The sequence below is a fragment of the Chiloscyllium plagiosum genome, chromosome 1 (genome assembly GCF_004010195.1).
Source record: "Chiloscyllium plagiosum isolate BGI_BamShark_2017 chromosome 1, ASM401019v2, whole genome shotgun sequence".
Classification (NCBI taxonomy): Eukaryota; Metazoa; Chordata; class Chondrichthyes; order Orectolobiformes; family Hemiscylliidae; genus Chiloscyllium; species Chiloscyllium plagiosum.
Window position 1 is genome coordinate 73,480,228 of NC_057710.1, and position 20,414 is coordinate 73,500,641.

General features: G+C 41.2%; 1 protein-coding gene across 3 annotated transcripts in view; it reads right to left on the reverse strand.

Annotated features, from left to right (window-relative positions):
- Positions 1–20,414, reverse strand: part of ercc8 (excision repair cross-complementation group 8) — a 73,145-nt gene that overhangs the window by 32,130 nt on the left and 20,601 nt on the right. For 2 of the 3 annotated variants that reach the window (XM_043689347.1, XM_043689354.1), the window contains exons 6-10: positions 16,714–16,782; positions 14,056–14,122; positions 12,536–12,639; positions 11,038–11,162; positions 1,114–1,311 (exon numbers count right to left, since the gene is read on the reverse strand). In XM_043689347.1, coding sequence (XP_043545282.1) covers positions 1,114–1,311; positions 11,038–11,162; positions 12,536–12,639; positions 14,056–14,122; positions 16,714–16,782 — 563 coding nt within the window. The remainder of the gene's footprint in view (positions 1–1,113; positions 1,312–11,037; positions 11,163–12,535; positions 12,640–14,055; positions 14,123–16,713; positions 16,783–20,414) is intronic. The other variant, XM_043689359.1, reaches the window with a different exon arrangement.

Below are 20,414 nucleotides of genomic sequence, written 5' to 3' on the forward strand. Positions count from 1 at the left end.
GGAGGAAGAAGTGAATTAACTTTAGCAGAGAGATACAATTGTGACACAGTATACCTCAGCAATTAAGACATTTCAACCAGGTTCTCATGCAGTGTCATTTCACTGTTGAATTTAATGACTCATGCTAATCATTCTACCAGTGTCACTGGTATGCAGTTTAATATAACTTATTTGGAAGGAAGAATAAGAAAAGGGAGTTGCATTTATCTAGCACTTCTCATGACCACTATGTTTCAAACCACTTCACAGCAAACAGACCTTCAGAGTCGCTGTTGAAATGTAGGAAATTCAGCCATTAATTTGCAGACTTGTAAGAGCAGCAATATGATAATGACTAGATAGCCTGCTTTTTTGTGCAGTAATTTGAGGCAATTATTGCTTAAGACACAAGGAATAAGTCCATTACTCATCTTTGAAAGACTGTCAGCTACTCAAATCATGCAGTCTCTGCTTTATATCTCATTTGATGAACAGCACTCCAACAGTACAACACTACCTCAGTAACTCACTGGACCGTCTGGACAGATTTTTGTACTTAGCTCTTGGAGGTAGACTTGAACCCAGAACATTATAACTTAAAGACAAGAGTGTTGCCCAGTGAGCCACAGCTAACACTCGAACAGAAAATAAATTAGTTATTAAAATTTGTCCTAATTCTTCTATCTTGGACACCACAGTTATTAACTAATGTACCTTGTTAAAACATTATATTTAAGTTTGAAGAAATCAATGTATAAAAAAAATTCTGTTTGCACACTTCTCTTTTTTGCACAATGTTAAGAAAAAGACACAATCTTGGACAAAATCATTTGCATTTCTGTTCCTTGACATATTCAAAATACAAGTGTGATTTATTTGTTTTGCTTGAAAAAGTGCTAAACAATAAACCATCTTGTTTTTCTTGCAGCATCTTTGCATTGTTTGCTCAGAAATTTGTAATGGGTTGGAAATTAGACTTCCACATAGTGGAAAAATGTGGAATTGTTAAGTTACTCATTTCGAGAGACATCAGCAACACCTCAGTCACTGATTAATTTGAGGTTTCTGTTCAGTGGTGAAGATGCAGAACTTCAAACTACAGCAAATGAAGTGCAGACTAAGAGAATGACTTACTTGGAAATCAGACTGAATTGTGCAGCAGTTTACGTAATTATAATGTCCCCGGAGTTCAGTTAGCAGTTGTCCAGAGTAGATGTCATACACAGCAATACAACTGTCAACAGGAACAAAAGCAAAATCTGGGCTGCATCCAGTGGATACTGTAAACTTGAGACCTTTACGGCTTTCATTAGATACCCTTCCATAATTTACCTAGAAATAAACATCAAATTATTGCAATTACATATTCAAAAACAGTTCAGTTTAACAACAGCGGTAGATGTGAGGGAGACTGATTAGCAAGGTTAGATCTCACGGAATACAGGGAGAGCTGGCCATTTGGATACAGAACTGGTTCAAAGGTAGAAGACAGAGGGTGGTGGTGGAGGGGTGTTTTTCAGACTGGAGGCCTGTGACCAGTGGAGTGCCACAAGGGATCTGTGCTGGGTCCTCTACTTTTTGTCATTTACATAAATGATTTGGATGCGAGCATAAGAGGTAGTTAGTACGTTTGCAGATGACACCAAAATCGGAGGTGTAGTGGACAGCAAAGAGGGTTACCTCAGATTACAACAGGATCTTGACCAAATGGGCCAATGGGCTGAGAAGTGGCAGATGAAGTTTAATTTAGATAAATAGGCCACTGTTGGAATATTGCGTGCAATTCTGGTCTCCTTCCTATCGGAAAGATGTTGTGAAACTTGAAAGGGTTCAGAAAAGATTTACAAGGATGTTGCCAGGGTTGGAGGATTTGAGCTATAGGGAGAGGCTCAACATGTTGGGGCTGTTTTCCCTGGAGCGTCGGAGGCTGAGGGGTGACCTTATAGAGGTTTAATTATGAGGGACATGGATAGGGTAAATAGGCAAAGTCTTTTCCCTGGGGTTGGGGAGTCCAGAACCAGAGGGCACAGGTTTAGTGTGAGAGGGGAAGATATAAAAGAGACCCCAGGGGCAACTTTTTCACGCAGAGGGTGGTACGTGTATTGAATGAGCTGCCAGAGGAAGTGGTGGAGGCTGGAACAACTGCAACATTTAAGAAGCATTTGGATGGGTATATGAATAGGAAAGGTTGGAGGGATATGGGCCGGGTGCAGACAGGCGAGACTAGATTGGGTTGGGATATCTGGTTGGCATGGACGGGTTGGACCAAAGGGTCTGTTTCCATGCTGTACATCTCTATGATTCTATACTTTTCTGATATCATTATTCTAATCTAGGCTAAATTACAGAACTGACTGTAGATAACCAACAATTAGCGAGTTTTGAAAAGATGTTTAGCTCAGGTTCAGGATGTAGGAGCTGGAAGGTTCATTTTCAGACGTTCCATCACCATACTAAGTAACATCTTCAGTGAGCCTCCGGACGAAGCACTGGTGGTGTAGCTTGCTTTCTATTTATGTATTTGGGTTTCTTTGGGTTAGCAATGTCATTTCCCTGGTGATGTCATTTCCTGTTCTTTTATCAGGGATTGGTCAATGTGTTTGTTGATAGAATTCCGGTTGGAATGCCATGCTTCTAGGAATTCTCGTGTATCTCTCTTTTTGGCTTGTCCGAAGATGGGTGGGTTGTCCCAGTCGAAGGGATGATCTTCCTCATCCAACCCAAATGTGGATGACAAAGGTGTCATCACTAAATGAACCAAATTAGAGGAAACCTTCAAGACAATCAATAATACCCTTACCAGCATAAGGTTCACCAAAGAGGAGGAAAACAACAACAAACTGTCATTCTTAGATGTCGCAGTAGAGCGAACAGCCAATGGGAAACTTCAAACCAGCATCTACAGGCAAACAACACATACGGACCAAATATTGAACGAAAGAAGCAATCATCCTAACATCCACAAACGAAGCTGCATTAGAACATTATTTCAATGAGCCGCCACTACAGCAATGAGAAACTATGAAGAGCAGAGGAAAATCACTGATATAGTGTATTCAAAAAGAACAGATACCCAATGAACACAGTCCGCTGATTTCTCAGCGACAAACCCAAACAAGCAGACAAAACATGACCAGAAACCCTTGCCACTCTCCCGTACATCAAAGGCATCTCGAAAATGACTGCCAGATTCGGTGGTTAACACTGACAGTGCCACTCACAGTGGCTTAGTGGTTAGCACTGCTGCCTCACAGCGCCAGGGACTCAGGTTCAATTCCAGCCACAGGCGACTGTCTGTGTGGAGTTTGTACATTCTCCTAGTGTCTGTGTGGGTTTTCTCTGGGTGCTCAGATTTCCTCCCACAATTCAAAGATGTGCAGGTTAGGTGAATTGGCCACGCTAAATTGCCCATAGTATTCAGGGATGTGTAGGTTAGATGCATTAGTCAGGGGTAAATAGAGAGTAATGGGGTTGGGGAATGGGTCCAGGTGGGCTACTCTTTGGAGGATCAGTGTGGAATTGTTGGAGCAAATGGCCTGTTTCCACACTATAGGGATTCTATGACTTCTGACTTCTACTCAGACCCCTTGATACCATGGTAACTCACAAACCCACCAACACACTAAAACAGCAGATAATTAGATTAGATCCCTACAGTGTGGAAACAGGTCATTCGGCACAGCCAGTCCACACCGACTCTCTGAAGAGTAACCCACCCAGACCCACTTCCCTCAGATTAATGCACCTAACTCTATGGGCAATTTACCATGGCCAATTCACCTGACCTGCATTTTGGATTGCAGGAGGAAACTGGAGCACAGGAGGAACCCATGCAGACACGGGGAAAATGTGCAAACTCCACACAGACAGTCGCTTGAGGCTGGAATCGAACCTGGGATCATGGTAGTGTGAGGCAGCAGTGCTAACCACTGAGCCACCGGCCGCTCCTAATGAATTTGAAAGACCCTATACAGACACCAAGCAAAATTCAAGTCATTTACAAAATACCTTGCCAGAACTGTAACAAACACTATAAACAGGCAGAAAACTAGCCACCAGGATACATGAACATCAACTAGCCACAAAAAGACATGACCATTTCTTACTAGTATCCTTACATACAGATGAGGAAGGACACCACTTGAACTGGGACAACACATTTATCCTCAGACAAGCCAAACAGAGAGAGACAAGAATTCCACGAAGCATAGCATTCCAACCGCAACTCGATCAACAAACACTGACCAACCGCTGAGAAAAAGAACAGGAAATGATGTCACCAGAGGAAATGACATAACCAGCTAAGGAAATCCAAACATATAAATAGAAAACAGGCTACACCACTAGAGCTTCAGCCGGAGGCTCACTGAAGATGTTACCTAGTATGGTGACGAAACGTCTGAAAACAAACCTTCCGGCTCAGCAAGCAAACCTACATCCGAAACCAACAATACAATGCTGGGATGAAAATGGTGGAAATACACATTTGGTCAAGCAATATATGGAGAAAGAGGATAAAGTTAACAATTCAGGTTCAGAGGGTCTTATGGCAGTGTCTTCAATTCTGAGCCAGGAGGACTGAGTTCAAGTCCCACCTGCTTCAGAGGAGTGCAATAACATCTTTGAAAAGGTTAATTAGAAATCATCAGTAACTCTAGTCCATAAATTGTTTTTCAAATTAGTCCAAGAGAATATTAACTAACATTATAATATCAACTCGCTTAACATGGAAGATTATCCCAAGTTACCCAAGCATTGATGACCTGATTTTAGCAAAATTATCACAGAATGAACTCAACAGAAGCGACTGTATTAACAGCACTGCTATCATCTACACACCTGGTCACCTCCATGAAAAATGCAGTTAAAAACCACAGCACCAGGTCCAACAGGTTTATTTGGAGGCACTAGCTTTCAAAGCGCTGCTCCTTCATCAGGTGAGGATGCAGCGCTTCAAAGGTTAGTGCTTTCAAATCAACCTGTTGGACTCTAACCTGGTGTTGTGAGATTTTTTAAGCTTTGCCCACCCCAGTCCAACACCAACACTTCCAAATCATGAAAAATACAGATTTGTTCAGCTCCCCCTGACAAAACCATGCTGACTCCCCTGATCAAATCTTGCCTCTCCAAATAGAAATTAATCCTCTCCTTCAGAATCTTCTCCATTACTTTCCCCTTCATTGATGTGAGACTCACTAGTCTATAATTTCCTGCTTCATCTCTATCACCGTTCTTGGAAGTGGAACCACATTAGCTGTCCTCCAGTCCTTTGGCACCATCCTGTGGCCAGAGAAGAATTGAAAATTTGGGTCAGTGCACCTGTAATTTCCTCCCTCATGACTCAGAGCAGTCTGGGCTAAACTTCAACTGGACTCAACAATCTGTCTACTTTAAAGCTTGCCAAAACCTCAAATATCTCCTCTCCAATCCCTGTGTCAAACTGCTCAAAACGTCATTGTTCCTCTTCCCGAATCCTGTATCACATTTTAAGGAAGGAGGAGGACATAGTGGGGTTATCGTCTATTTTCTACCTTACATTCGAAAATATAAAGAAATCCTAGAAAGTCAAGCTATTGCATGCTCAATCGTGCAGCGTCCTCTTTTAAAAACCTCAAATGCAGGTTATCATTTCTGTCAATTTGCCACTAAGTATACTTAATTTGTACAGCTTCTGTTAGAAACGAAAATCGCTTCTCAATAATCGCTCTAGACAAATTCAGGAAAACAAAGTTTTATTAACAAGTCAAGTCTGCAGAGTTGGGCACCCTTGAAGAAAAGGCGCGCTGAGGCTTACAAAGTCTCCCATTATATACAGTACAAGTCCCTCCTCTCCTTAGCTCTAACAAGCCATGAGGTTCACATTCTTAAAAACATCATTATTCTTATCACAAAGTCTGCAACAAATGGCTCCAGAGTCTCTAAAGTTGTTGTTTTTCTCACCCTGTAGTCTTATCAGTCAAAGACTTCAATCTGTAACAGATGTCTCTCGAGTCGTTTCCCTATTTTGGAGTCTTATCAGTCAAGGACTCATCCTTCCCTGCCTGTGTTAATGGTTTCATCAATCAAGGGCCTGTTTGTTTTTACTCTGCTCACAAATTGTCAGCAGTCTGCACAATTTAAACTATTCTACTTTTGAGTATATAAAATGTGCTAGAAAAGAAACAAAAGTTTTGTCTTTTATTATAGATCAGTCTGTGGTCCAGGCACATCTTAAAGTTTAAACCAAAATTACCTCTCTCAGCTTCCTATCTTTATTTATACTGATTTTTTTACATTTGTTTTCTCACTGGAACCCCTGTTCCAAATCACTTATGGAATGCTAAAAAGTATTTGATTAGTATCTCTGCTATTGCCTTATTCCCCATTATGACCCATATGTCTCTGTTTTTAATGGGCTGAGGCTTACTTGCAATCACCTTTTCTGATTTACATACCAAAAACAATTCTAAACATTTCGATTACATCTCTTGCTAGTCAGCAGTCTTGCTACTTGTGGAAACTCCTTCTCTCTGTTCACTTCATCCAGCCCTTAGTATTCTCTAAGTTTCAATGAGGAACCAACTCCCATCCAAGTAAACTCCATTGGTAAAGTCACTGGTTGCCCAGAGTCCTCAGCGTCTCCTCATATAACAAGCACTTCAACCCCAACAGCATTTTTGTAAACCTCCTCTGGACCCTCTCAAATGCCAGTAAATCTTTCCTTTGGGCTCAAAACTATGCACAATATTCCAAATGCGTCTGATCAGAGCCTTATACAAGCTCAGCAATAAATATCTGCTCTTATATTCTCATCCTGTTCAAATGAATGCTAACATTGCATTTGCCTTCTGTCAAAGCTAGTCGCTTTGTTTCTAAAAGCTGTATCTTGGCTCAAGGAGACACTGTCCTTGATTTTCTTCAGGGGGCAATAAACTGGGCCGGGCTCCGATCAGTCTGGTTTGGTACAGAGATGAAAAGGATTTTGAGAGGCCTTTTGTTTATATGTGAACAGACTTCACGTTGAAGTGGTCATGTTTTAGAAGTGACCCGTATAAAGGGAGGGGAGTGGTCAGCTCTCTAGCTGAGCTGAGCGAAGCAGTTTTAGTTCAATCTTGAACTGGGAAGTTCAACAGGGAGCCGTGTGGAAACTCTTTCTTTCTCTTTTCTGCTCTTCAACGTCAACCTGTAAGCATGTGTTCCATTTGTACTAGTTTTTAAAGGGAGTTTGCTTAAGTCTAGTTGGAGAGGTTGAGTTCTGTAGTGGTTCTGTGTTTCATTGTGTAATTTTGTGAATAAAATTTGGTCTGTTTTAAAAATTTAGTAGTCAACCTAGCTAACTTAATCTGGGTAATTTTCACTGTGGACTTACAGTGAAACAAATTGCAAAGTTATGGTCTGAGCTGCCTGCTTAAGAATGTTGAATGGTCTGGCCTAGTCCATTACACTTCCTAACTGCCAATGGAATATACATGTTAACCTGAAGAGAAAACGAGGACTCCCAAGTCCCTTTGTGCTTCAAATTTCTGAAGCCTTTCCCCATTTAGGAAATAGTCTCTGCCTCTATCCTACCTATCAAAGTGCATAACATTTCACTTGGACACATTATATTCTATTCACTGCTTCTTTGCCCATTCCTGCTTCCAAGTACTTCTGCAGCCTCCTGGCTTCCGCAACACTACCTTGCCGTTACCTACCTTTGTATCATCCACAAACGTAGCAACAATGCCCTTAGTTCCTTCATCCAGATTATTAATGTATAACATTAATAATCATGGTCCCAAGATTGACACCTTCAGATTTCCACGAGTCACTGGTTGCCTTAATCCCTACTCTCTGCTTTTTGCCAGTCAGCCAATCCCCTATTGCCCCCAATACCATGGGCTCTCATCTTATTTAGCAGCCTCCTGTACATCACCTTGTCAAAGACCTTCTGGAAATCCAAACAGATCACATCCACTGACTCTCATTCGTCAAACTTGTTCATTACTTATAGTCATACAGATGTACAGCATGGAAACAAACTTTTCGGTCCAACCCGTCCATGCCGACCAGATATCACAACCCAACCTAGTTCCACCTGCCAGCACCCAGCACATATCTTTCCAAACTCTTCCTATTCATATACCCATCCAAATGCTTCTTAAATGTTGCAATTGTACCAGCCTCCACCACTTGCTCTGGCAGCTCATTCCATACAGGTACCACCCTCTGTGTGAAAGCGTTGCCCCTTTCCCCTCTCACTCTAAACCTATGCCCTCTAGTTCTGGACTTCCTTGACCCCAAGGAAAACACTTTGTCTATTTATCCTATCCATGCCCCTCATAATCTTGTAAACCTCTATAAGGTCACCCCTCAGCCTCCAACGCTCCAGGGAAACAGCCCCAGCTTGTTGAGCCTCTCCCTATAGCTCAAATCCTCCAACCCTGGCAACATCCTTCTAAATCTTTTCTGAACCCTTTCACGTTTCACAACATCTTTTCAATAGGAAGGAGACCAGAATTGCACGCAATATTCCAACAGTGGCCAAAACAATGTCCTGTACAGCCGCAATATGACCTCCCAACTCCTGTACTCAATACTCTGACCAATAAAGGAAAGTATACCAAATGCCGCCTTCACCATCCTATCTATGTGCGACTCCACTTTCAAGGAGCTATGAACCTGCACTCCAAGGTCTCTTTGTTCAGCAACACACCATAGGACCTTACCATTAAGTACATAAGCCCTGCTAAGATTTGCTTTCCCAAAACGCAGCACTTCGCATTTATCTGAATTAAACTCCATCTGCCACTTCTTCGCCCATAGGCCCATCTGGTCCAGATCCTGTTGTAATCGGAGGTAACCCTCTTCGCTGTCCACTACACCTCCAATTTTGGTGTCATCTGCAAACGTACTAACTACCTCTTATGCTCGCATCCAAATCATTTATGTAAATGACAAAAAGTAGAGGACCCAGCACCGATCCCTTGTGGCACTCCACTGGTCACAGGCCTCCAGTCTGAAAAACAACCCTCCACCACCACCCTCTGTCTTCTACCTTTGAGCAGTTCTGTATCCAAATGGCTAGTTCTCCCTGTATTCCATGAGATCTAACCTTGCTAATCAGTCTCCCATGGGGAACCTTGTCGAACGCCTTACTGAACTCCATGTAGATCACATCTACTGCTCTGCCCTCATCAATCCTCTGAGTTTTTTGAGGAAGTAACAAAATCAAGTTTGTGAGACATGATTTCCCACACACAAAGCCATGTTGACTATCCCTAATCAGTCCATGCCTGTCCAAATACATGTACATCCTGTCCCTCAGGATTCTCTCCAACAACTTGCCCACCACCGAGGTCAGGCTCACCGGTCTATAGTTCCCTGGTTTGTCTTTACCGCCCTTTTTAAACAATGGCACCACGTTTGCCAACCACCAGTCTTCTGGCACCTCACCTGTGACTATCGATGATACAAATATCTCAGCAAGAGGCCCAGCAATCACTTCTTTCGTTTCCAGCAGAGTTCTCAGGTACACCTGATTAGGTCCTGGGGATTTATCCACCTTTACCCATTTCAAGACATCCAGCACTTCCTACTCGATAATCTGGACATTTTGCAAGATGTCACCATCTATTTCCCTACAGTCTATATCTTCCATAACCTTTTCCACAGTAAATACTGATGCAAAATATTCATTTAGTATGTCCGCCATTTTTTGCGGCTCCACACAACGGCCGCCTTGCTGGTCTTTGAGGGGCCCTGTTCTCTCCCTATTTACCCTTTTGTCTTTCATGTATTTGTAAAAACCCTTTGGATTCTCCTTAACTCTATTTGCCAAAGCTATCTCATGTTCCCTTTTTGCCCTCCTGTTTCCCTATTAAGTAAACTTCTACATCCTTTATACTCTAAAGATTCATCCTGTCTATAAATTACTTCTTTAAAGAATTCTAACAGATTTGTCAGACATGACCTCCCCTTGGTGAAGATGTATCTTAAATTTGATTTTCTTGGCTCTTTATTCCTCAGTCTTTTTTGACAACATTAAAAACCTCTTTCCTTGATTTAATGTGAATTTTAATATTTGCGAGCCAGAGTTTTCTGTTGAGTACAAATCCATGCTCACCTCAAAGAAGTGAGAAACAAAGAGCAAAACAGAAAAAAATAAACTAAGGTCATGTTACTAACTCTTAAAAAATGTTGCTCCACCGGTTTCAAGTTCAAGAACAGTTAATTCACTCTTAATTCAATATAGATCCCAAAAGTCATAATTAGGCACAGAACAGCTGGTGATTATATAAGTTGGAAAACTGAACATATCTACACACATACACATTGTTTTTAATAAGCTATTATTAAACAACAAATGTGATAAGTTAATCCAAACAATAAAAATTTCATTGCTACATCCAGCCTTTAGGAAAAGAAACATATTCAAGTACATTAAAGAAGTCTGAATTTCTTTTGGCAAATGGAAAGATGAGGTCAAGTAGAGGTTAGGAGGGAGACAGGGGGAAAAGGTTTTGTGCATGTCCATGCCAGAGATTGAGAAAGCAAGAGTGAGAGGGCAAAAGAGACAGAAAATGTCGTATGTAAAAAGGTATGCAAAAGTCATCTCAAAAAGACACCAAGCTGTAGGCATGAGAATTCTGATCGCTGCTGATGAAATTGGCTACTTGCAATTTAAGAATACAAGCCATATTACATCATTTACAATAGACACATCAAGGAGTGGTTCCTGGATCACAAATGCTCAGCTCAAGGCCTTAAATGCCTGGCTCATTAAAAACTCAGGGTTAATGTGTGCACATTCGGTTGAGGCTGAATGGGGAATGTTGATAATAGAGTTTGCCATTCCCATAATTACAAGCAAAGAGAAACCCAGTCACCGAAAGGCAGTCATTGAAACATTATAACCTGTCTTTTCTCTCACAGATGCTGAGTGAATTTTTGAATTTTCCATAATTTATAATTAACATTTTATACTGGTAATCTGTAAACATTTATTCTTTATAATATTGAAGCAGTCCTCCAAAATACATAAATAGGTTCATGTTTAGCCCCACTTAAGTTCATGATGTGTGGAAAGCAGATAAGTACCAGAGTATTGTGTCCTGTGGAACTATTCCATAGTCTCATGCGATCATCTGTGCCAATAGTTAAAAGGTGAAGCCCATCACTAGTAAAGCACAGACCATTAACACGTCCATTATGAGCGGTATTTGCTGCCAAGGAAGAAACAAAATAGAGAAAAGTTAATGCTAATTAATATTTCATCAATGACTGATAATACAAATATGGCATTCCTTATATTCAGTGCTAATTCTCAAAGGTGAGCTTTGTTTAGTATCAACAGTCTATTTTTCCTCTCCACGGATGCTGATGGATTCACAATATACTTCCAGAATCTTTCAGCTTTCTGGAATTAGATTTGTAGCTTTCACAGTAACTTTTTCTCACTTGTCTAAAAAAGTAACACACTTTGATCCTTGCTAAATTAGCAGATTCCCAACCAGACTAGTGAGATTTCTGCAATTGAATTCAGCTTCCATGTTCCAAAAGAACAAATAATTTGAGCAGTCCTTTCAAGAATTATCGAGACACCTCTGCTGAAATGTCTGTGTGTAGAAATATGACAGGAGATGACTGAACTCTACTATGACACCTTGAATTATGTGGAGGTGCCAATGCTGAATTGGGGTAGACAAGGTCAGAAGTCACACGACACCGGGTTATAATGCAAGGTGGCCTTCAAGATAGACAACAGCGAATCGCCGAGCAGAAACTGACAGCCAAGTTCGTACCCATGAAGACTGCCTCAAACGTGATCTTGGGCTCATGTCACACTACATGTAGCCCCACCATATTGTTGTGTATTTGTGTATTCACTACTGTTCTGTTCTAACACCATGATCTTGATAAAATGTTATGATCTCTCTACCTTGATTACTTTGTATAGTTTCAGATTACTTGTTACTTGCATGAGACCCTCAGCATGTGACTCTTATACCCATCATGTTATTCTCACCATTTGGTTTGTCTATAACACTACCTTATTTTCAATTTTTTGTAATTATCTCTACCTCAGTCAATTGGATTATAGGCCATCCCTTCACATCCAATTCAGCTGTTGACACTTTACTCACATCGTCTGCCATTTTTGATCGCCTGCAGATACTTATGATTCTATACTCCACTCTCACCATTTATATGACCGTTTGACACCTCTGCCCATTGATCTCTCTGCCTATAAATCCTGTGCCTGTATGCTTTTCTTCACTTCACCTGATGAAGAGGTAGTGCTCCAAAAGCTAATGGTTTCAAATCAAATTGTTGAATTATAACCTGGTGTTGCATGACTTCATACCTTGAGTGGATATGGATAACAGATAAATAGATGTACAAGACTAAGTTTAACATAAAATAATGAAAAAATACGAAATGAGCAGACAGAAGTCCCATCACACTTTAGGCAAAATGTCTTGTCTCATCTGTAGACCAGACATGGCTTTGAACGTGGCAAGATTATAATCAAGAAAGGGTTTACAGACCTTAAATTAATGGCATATTACAAACAAAGATTTTACAGACTCATTACCTGCCTCTGAAGATGATTTAGCAATTTCACCATTATGTTGATCGAGCAAAATTAAACTCCCAGAAGCTTTTCGCACATCCCAGATCCTAACTTTGCTATCAGCACTGAGCAGAAAAGTGATGAAAAGATGTGATTAGAAACAGAGTGGAACAACCTATTTAATATTCTTAAAAACCCTTCAGTGAAGTAGAATTAGCTCAACTGCGTTGTTTTTGCTCCTCCTGAGGAGAAAAAGTAATCCATTCTGGGATCCTATGTGCTTAGGATATTAAGGAATGATAGTGAACAGGTATGTGAAGCAGTAGTATTTAATTTAGTGATGACATTGTGATGTGGGAAGTACAGGATGGAAAGAGTATTAAGGGAAATTTTCATCTTCACAGCCTAAGTTGGCAGGGGAGATCAAAATTCCGGCTATGATAGACAGGAGACCCACTTCACCCATTTAACATCACCAAGTGAAGGTGAGAATTACCTTCTGTTCCTTTGAACCAACTAGCACAAATAAAGGAGAATGATGGAAATATAGCTTGTAGATTCTCATGCGAATAAATGCAGATTAATTTATATCAGACCAAGGTAATGTTACTTGGTACATTTAGCCTCTGAAGTATTGGCAACAGTTGGCTTATGAATTTAATTATGCACCAACCACATATTGCTGAGGCAGCGCTGCAAAGTAAATAAGACAATATCATTGTTTCAGCAGGTGCCTCAAGAGGAGTTCTTCACAAGTTTTTCAAAGGCTTGTGCTTATCCCCAAGTGGCAGTTTTATAATAATTGCCTTATATCAGAGATCGGGCAGGAGGAGTTTAATGTTTTTGCAACAGAAGTGCCTTCCCATGCTTAGGATAAGGGGGATTTGCAACCAACAGCCACAACCAGTGCAGAACAGTAGAGGTGTCTAAAGAACATAAATTGGCAAAGCAGGAGAGAATACTCCACTTTGAGCCTTTCCCTCATTCAACAAAACCATGGCTGCTCTTCTCCTTCAAATCCATTTTTTCAGCCAATCCCAAATGTTCAATCTAAAACTTTTATTCACAATTTTCAAAACACGCAATGACCATTAATTAGTTTCCGAGAGGATTATTGCACTCATTTCAGTTTGTGGGAATTTGTTTTCAGCAAATCATCCATTGCAGAATACTTCAAATTATATCAGGACTAATTTTGACTTTGCAATAGTATGAAATGAGTGATATTGATTTGGAAGCCCATTTCACATCTCTTCCAACTTTTGTTTCCATTGTCTTCAATGAAACTAAAAATAAGAAGAGGTGTAAAGTGAGATGCTGATTCACTATCATCCGTGTGAATTACTGCCCATTCAAAATTACCCCTAACATCTTTAGGATGAAAGGCAGTAAAGAAACTTCCCAAAGGAACTTGGTAAAAAGAATATAAATTGATGGCAGTTGAGAACTTTATTGTGATAACTTTGGGGACTTCCAACAAATAGCAGTGATCCACTTGTATGCTGGATCAAAATCAGACGGCAAAATAATAAACAGACTACCTCGCTGTTACAAGGATGTGCTCATAGCGTGGTGACCATTTCACAGATAATATTTCACCTCTGTGGCCTAAAAGAGGGTGGACAAAAAAACATTTTGAGCGAGTATACATGGATGATCTATCGATAAGCATTAATCTTTAAAAGTTGACCTCTACTAAACAAATAAGACATTTCATCTAACCTTCTAATTAGGATCTAGTGATTTTCTTTGTAAATTTGGCAAAATTTACAATCAGCCACTTGCAAATTCTAATAAAATATCTTTTTGTTTTGAAAAACACTCTAATGCCTTAACTATGTATAAACAGAAACACGAGCTGAATCTTATGTTTTTTAGCTAAGTACAAATTGTGTCACCTTGAGGGTTATTTGCCACAAGGGCTAGCAAGTTTTCTTACTGTATTTTAACAACCTTGCCTCGAACCATGTTGACTGCCCTCCGATATCCTCTGTCCGGTTAGCCTTACTTTACCATGCTAGAACAATGTGCTACTGCAGACTATCCTGGAATTAAGTGGCATCCCCTGCAAACACATCATCTTTTAACGCACACTGCACATAACAGACTCTTCAGGTGTCCTTCACGTTTCCTGACAGATGGTTAGGGGTGGGGGGAAGGAAACAAAGAGGGTGGGACACACAATCAGGGCTATGACAACAGACCATGCCATCCTTGATTGAGATGGTTACTTCGATCAATGCAGTTTCAGCCACCTGGAAGAATGCACACTACTGTATAAAAGGAGGGTCAATTTCCTTCTCCACTCCACTCGCACAAGTGTCACCACAAGTTTCTCTCCAACATATGACATGATCTCTACTACAGTACCAAGACTTATGCTCAACTACTTTTTTAGTACCCGCCACATCTTCCCTCACTTGTTCTCACTTACTTCAAACTGCAACATCACCAGCTTTAATTGCTCTTTTTCCTGCCTCCTCACTTTTTTGGGACACCATCCCAACTACAGCAAATGTAATAGCTGCACCACGCACTTTAACCTCCCCTAATGTCTTCCTGTCTCTCAAAGACAGGAACAGCCACCAACAGGGCAGAAAGGATCAAAACGGGTGGTGGGTTGCCCAACATTCTTTTCCTCACCCCTTACTAGAGAATAGCCCGACTCTGAAAAGGAGAAAGTGAGGACTGCAGATGCTGGAGGTCAGAGTCGAGTGTCTGGTGCTGGAAAAACACAGCAGGTAAGGCAGCATCCAAGGAGAATCGACATTTCAGGCATAAGCCCTTCATCAGGAAATATCCTGACTCTGCCTGTCCCAAGTGGCTGACTGACTTGAACCAAACTCTGGACTGGTATCAGAGGCTTCCCCTAACATTGATTCCTGAAGAAGGGCATGTGCCCGAAACGTCGAATCTTCTGTTCCCTAGATGCTGCCTGACCTGCTGTGCTGTTCCAGCAATAAAGTTTCAGCTTTGATCTCCAGCGTCTGCAGACCTCACTTTCTCCCCTAACATTGTGCCAAGACTCCAGATGAAGACCATTTCCCTTGACTTGATTATGTCCTGCTGACAAGCTTCCTGCCTTGTGCATGCACTAAATGGCAAGACAGGATAGAAGTAGTTTGACCCTGACAGCTCTGGCTGAGGAGACAAAAAGCACTAAGGAACGGTAATTCAAAGCAATGCAAGACAGGGATGCTGTCGGCTTCCTGGTAGAGTGAGTATACACTAAGATCACAGGATGGACATGCAACTTGGTCCAGTCGATGAGCTTGGTGCATGTCCCTGAACGCACATGATCTTTACTACAACATTACAATAACAGTTGCCAGTGCAGCCCAAGATGAAGCTTTGAAGTACTGAAGTGTCCTATATGTGGATTGGAGATGTGCCATAAGGGTGGCACATATCAGATGACAATGCCAATGGACACAGAATGTAAGTGACTGGTGCTTATGGAGCATGCCCTGAGAAGTTGTTGCCCAGTGTCCAACCTGGAGGCCCTTTAGAGCAAGCAGTAAGCTGAATTTGCTAGGGACACAATCAGATTGTCGTGTTGAGATTTCTTGACTTCTAGCTTGTCTAATGCTTTTGGAAAATTAAGAAGCTGAACATGAGTCAACTTGTTCATGAAGCATTTGAACAAGCAATAATACTCCTTAACTGGTAACTCACTGCTGCCAAGAAAGAAGCTTGCCATGCCACTTCCCAAAAGAATAAAACATGGTGCAAGATGTTCCCAATGTCGAATTAGGCCACATTCGCCATCAAGATTTGCCACAAATCTCACCATGGTCCTCATTTCCCGATAAGATTCTGCCCCTATCTTTCAGCATATTGCTCATTTTATACTATACCCCATTAGGTTTTGATTTGCAAAGCACTGAAAGCTTGTAATGCATTTACTTCACAGGCTGCGACTATGAGCATTTTAAATCGGCTACCTCACAAAAACCAGATACTATAAAGGATACAGTTTTAATTTTCAGTACTACTACTTATGCAACAGATGCAGCTGATAAAACAAATCTGCCCTGAATTCAATTGCTTTTAAATTGTTTTTGCCATGTACTTGTATAGTTATTGGCACATCTTCCACATTACCTAAACCAAACTTTGCCAATAAAGTGTAGCTTCAATTAACTTCTGTGTGAAGTGGCCATGTTTTAGTACTGTTGTAGTTTTCTATGTGCTCTTACCTTGCAGAATGTGGGTGCAGGATCCAGATTTAAGATCACAAAGCTGTACTTTAGGATTCTTGGTACCAACTGAAATGAAGACAATATTAAGCTCAAAAACAAAAATAGAGATTGCTGGAAAAGATCAGGAAGTCTAGCAGCATCCGTGGAGAGAAATCGGAGTTAACGTTCTAGATTGAGTGAGCCTTCCTCAGAACATAACACCAAGCTGTTTTTTTTTTAAAAGAATAGATACATGTTCATTATTGTTACTCAAATCAAATCAAAAAGTCTGCTATTTAGACACATTAGTTTTAAACTACTTTCTTCCTTAACAAAAAGGCAACATGTTTTGTTTATTCCATCAACAAACAGATATGGTTTTCAGTTTTTATAGTGACTGTCTAATAGAATGCATAAAGACACCTTTCCACTTGAAATATGGGTATGAATGATCCATATCTTTTCATGGTTTGAAAATGTATGCAGCAGCCCTTTGACCAAATAGGTCCCCTTCCACCCATCAGCTGGACAATCAATAGTAATTCATTCAACCATGGATGCCCTTTCGGGTCCTCTATTATACATACAATACAACTAGGCATCTTTCTCTTCATAGCCTGGCATCAATTAAATCAATGCTTACTGGTGATTACCAGATCAACTGAGATTACCAAGTCAAAGCCTAATCTCCCTGATCTTAATGGGAATTTTTCACACAAGAAGCCCATTTACTAGCCACTTTACTAGAGACCACTTTCAACAGATGTGTAGATATAGCGTCAGAACATTTAAATTGAGAGTTCTTTTTTTTTCATTCGATTGCTGGCTGAGACAGCATTTATTGCCCATCCCTCGTTGCTGTTGAGAAGGTAGTGGTGGAGCTGCAATTTGAACTGACAGAGGCCATTTGGCATAAGGAGACCCAAATAGCAGTTGGACAGGGAATCCTAAGAGTATGAGCCAGCAACACAAATAACAGCAAGATATTTCCAAGTCAGGATGGAGTGTGGCTTGGAATGGAACTTGCAAGTGGTGATGCTGCCAAAGTCCTGCTGTGCTTGTCCTTCTGAACAGAAACAGTTGTGAATACTGTTCAAGGTGCCTAATGTAGTCCATCTTGGAAATGATATACACTGCTGCGCATGTAAATCAGTGAAGGATGAAGTCATTGAGTTTTTGATGCACAGAAAGAGACCCTTTGACCCACTCTGTCTTGAACAGTCATAAAAGACCATCCATTCTAATCCCATTTTCCAGCACTTGGTCCAGAGCCTGTATGTGTGGCATTTCAAGTTTTCATTTACATCTGCAGTAGGCAGATTAGTGGAGATGAGGCCAAGTAAGCTTTCCCTCATTGGTTTCCTTATCCCTGTCGCAGTTCCAGTCTCTCAGAAATATCCTTTAGGATTCTACCAGTTTGGTCACCAGTAGTACTGTCAAGTCACTCTTGGTGGTGGACATTTCAGTTGACCAGTCAGAGACATTCTGTTCGCTTGCCATCCTCAGTACTTCCTGAGAATGCAGTTATAATGTGGAGGAAAACATATTTATCAGCCAAAGCAAGGCTGGTGTGTGGTAATCGACATCGGAATTTCCTTGTCCATGTTTGTCGTCATACCATGAGACTTCTAGAGATGATCCCTCCCGAATTTGTGATGTGTCTCTTCACTTCTGCGGAGTCTGTCCTACCAATAAACATATCCAAGGATGGTATCTTGGACGTTGTGTATAAGGAAGGATTCGGTGAGAATGCTTGCACCAAGTTGTTGCTTCAGCAGCATGAGAGACAGCTCTCACAATTTTAGCAATAGCTGTTAAAAGGAGGACTTGGCAGGGTTGACAGGGCTGTGTTTGTTGTTATTGTTTCCAGTGGCTTTGATGCCGATTGATACGCCCAGTTTCATTCCTTTTCTCTTTTGTAGCAGTTGATACAACTGAGTGGCTTGATAGGCTATTGCAAAGAGTCAACCATACTGCTGTGGGGCTGGAGTTGCAGGAGAGCCAGACCAGCTAAGACCAAAATCGGCATTTTCCTTCGTAAAAGGACATTACAACAATCAAACTTGTGACCATTGCACATGATATCAAGCAATATTTGGAGGCACGGGAATCTGCCAAGGCTATGGGCCCCAACAACATTGTGATAATAGTACTGAAGACTTTTATCTAGAATTTGCTGCTCCCCTCGCCAAGCATTTCTAATATAGTTACAAAATTGGCATCTTCTGTCTACATTGAAAATTGACCAGCTCTGCCCTGCACACGAAAAGCAGGACAAATCCAACATGGCCAATTACTGCCTTATCAGTCTACTCTCAGTCTCAGTACAGTGATGAAAGGAGTCATCAACAGTGCTATCAGCAGCACCTGCTCAGCAATAACCTGCTCAGTGACACCCAATTGGGTATTCTGCCAGGGACACTCAGCTCCTGACCTCATTACAGCCTTTCTTCAAACATGGACAAAAAAGCTGAATTCCAGAAGTGAGGCCAGTGTGACAATCCTTCACAAAAAGGTTGTATTCAACCAAGTATAGCACCAACAGCCTGAGCAAAACTGCAATCAATGGAAATCAAGTGGTAATCTCTCCACTGGTTAGAGTTATACCTTCCACATCGTAAGACAGTTGTGGCTGTTGGAAGTCAGTCATCTTAGCTCCAGGTCATCCTGCAGAGTTCTTCAGAATAGTGTCCAAGGGCCAACCATCTTCAGCTGCTTCATCAATGACCTCCCCTCCACCATAAGGTCACAAGTGGGATGTTCATCAATGATTACACAATGTTCAACACCAGTCACAACTCCTCAGATAGTGAAGCAATCTATGTTTAAATGCAACAAGATCTGGATAATATCCAGGCTTTGGCTGACAAGTGGCAAGTAACATTCGTACCACACAAATGCCAGGCAGTAGCCAAATCCACACCACCCATTGACATTTAAATGATGTCACCATCACCGAATTCCCCCACTATCAAGGTCCTAGGAGCTAACACTGATCAGAAATTCAACTGGACTCACCACATAAACAGTGGCTACAATAACTGGTCAGAGGTGAGGAATACTGCAGCGATTAAGTCATATCCAGACCTCAAAGCCTGTACACTACGTATAAGGCACAAGTCAGAACTGTGATGGAATACTCCTCACTTGCCTGGATGGTGCAGCTTCAATAACACTCAAGAAGCTTGATATCCTCCAGGACAAAGCAATCCATTTGATTGGCACCACATCCGCAAGCATCCACTCCCTCCACCACCGATACGCCGCCACCGCAGCAGCAGCAGCAGCAGCAGCAATCTGTACTAATTAAAAGATACACCGCAGAAATTCAAAGATCCTTAGACAGCTTCTTCCAAACCAATGACCATGTCTCGCTGGAAGGACAAAAAGCAGCAGATACATGCGAACGCCACCACTTGCAAGTTCCCTTCCAAGCCACTCAGCATTCTGACTTGGAAATATAATCACTATCCTTTCACTGTTGCTGGGTCAAATTCCATCCCTAAGGACATTATGGGTCAACCTAAAGCATGTTCAAGAGGTCAGCTCATCAATTCCTTCTCAAAGGCAGTTAGCGAAGGGCAATAAATGTTGGTCAGTGACACCTATGTCCCACAAGTGAATAGAAAACAAATCCTTTAACATCAAGTGGTTGCATTACGATCACTTTAATTAAAGTTGAGCACACGTCTATGTTAGAGGTATGATTGTGCCTATTA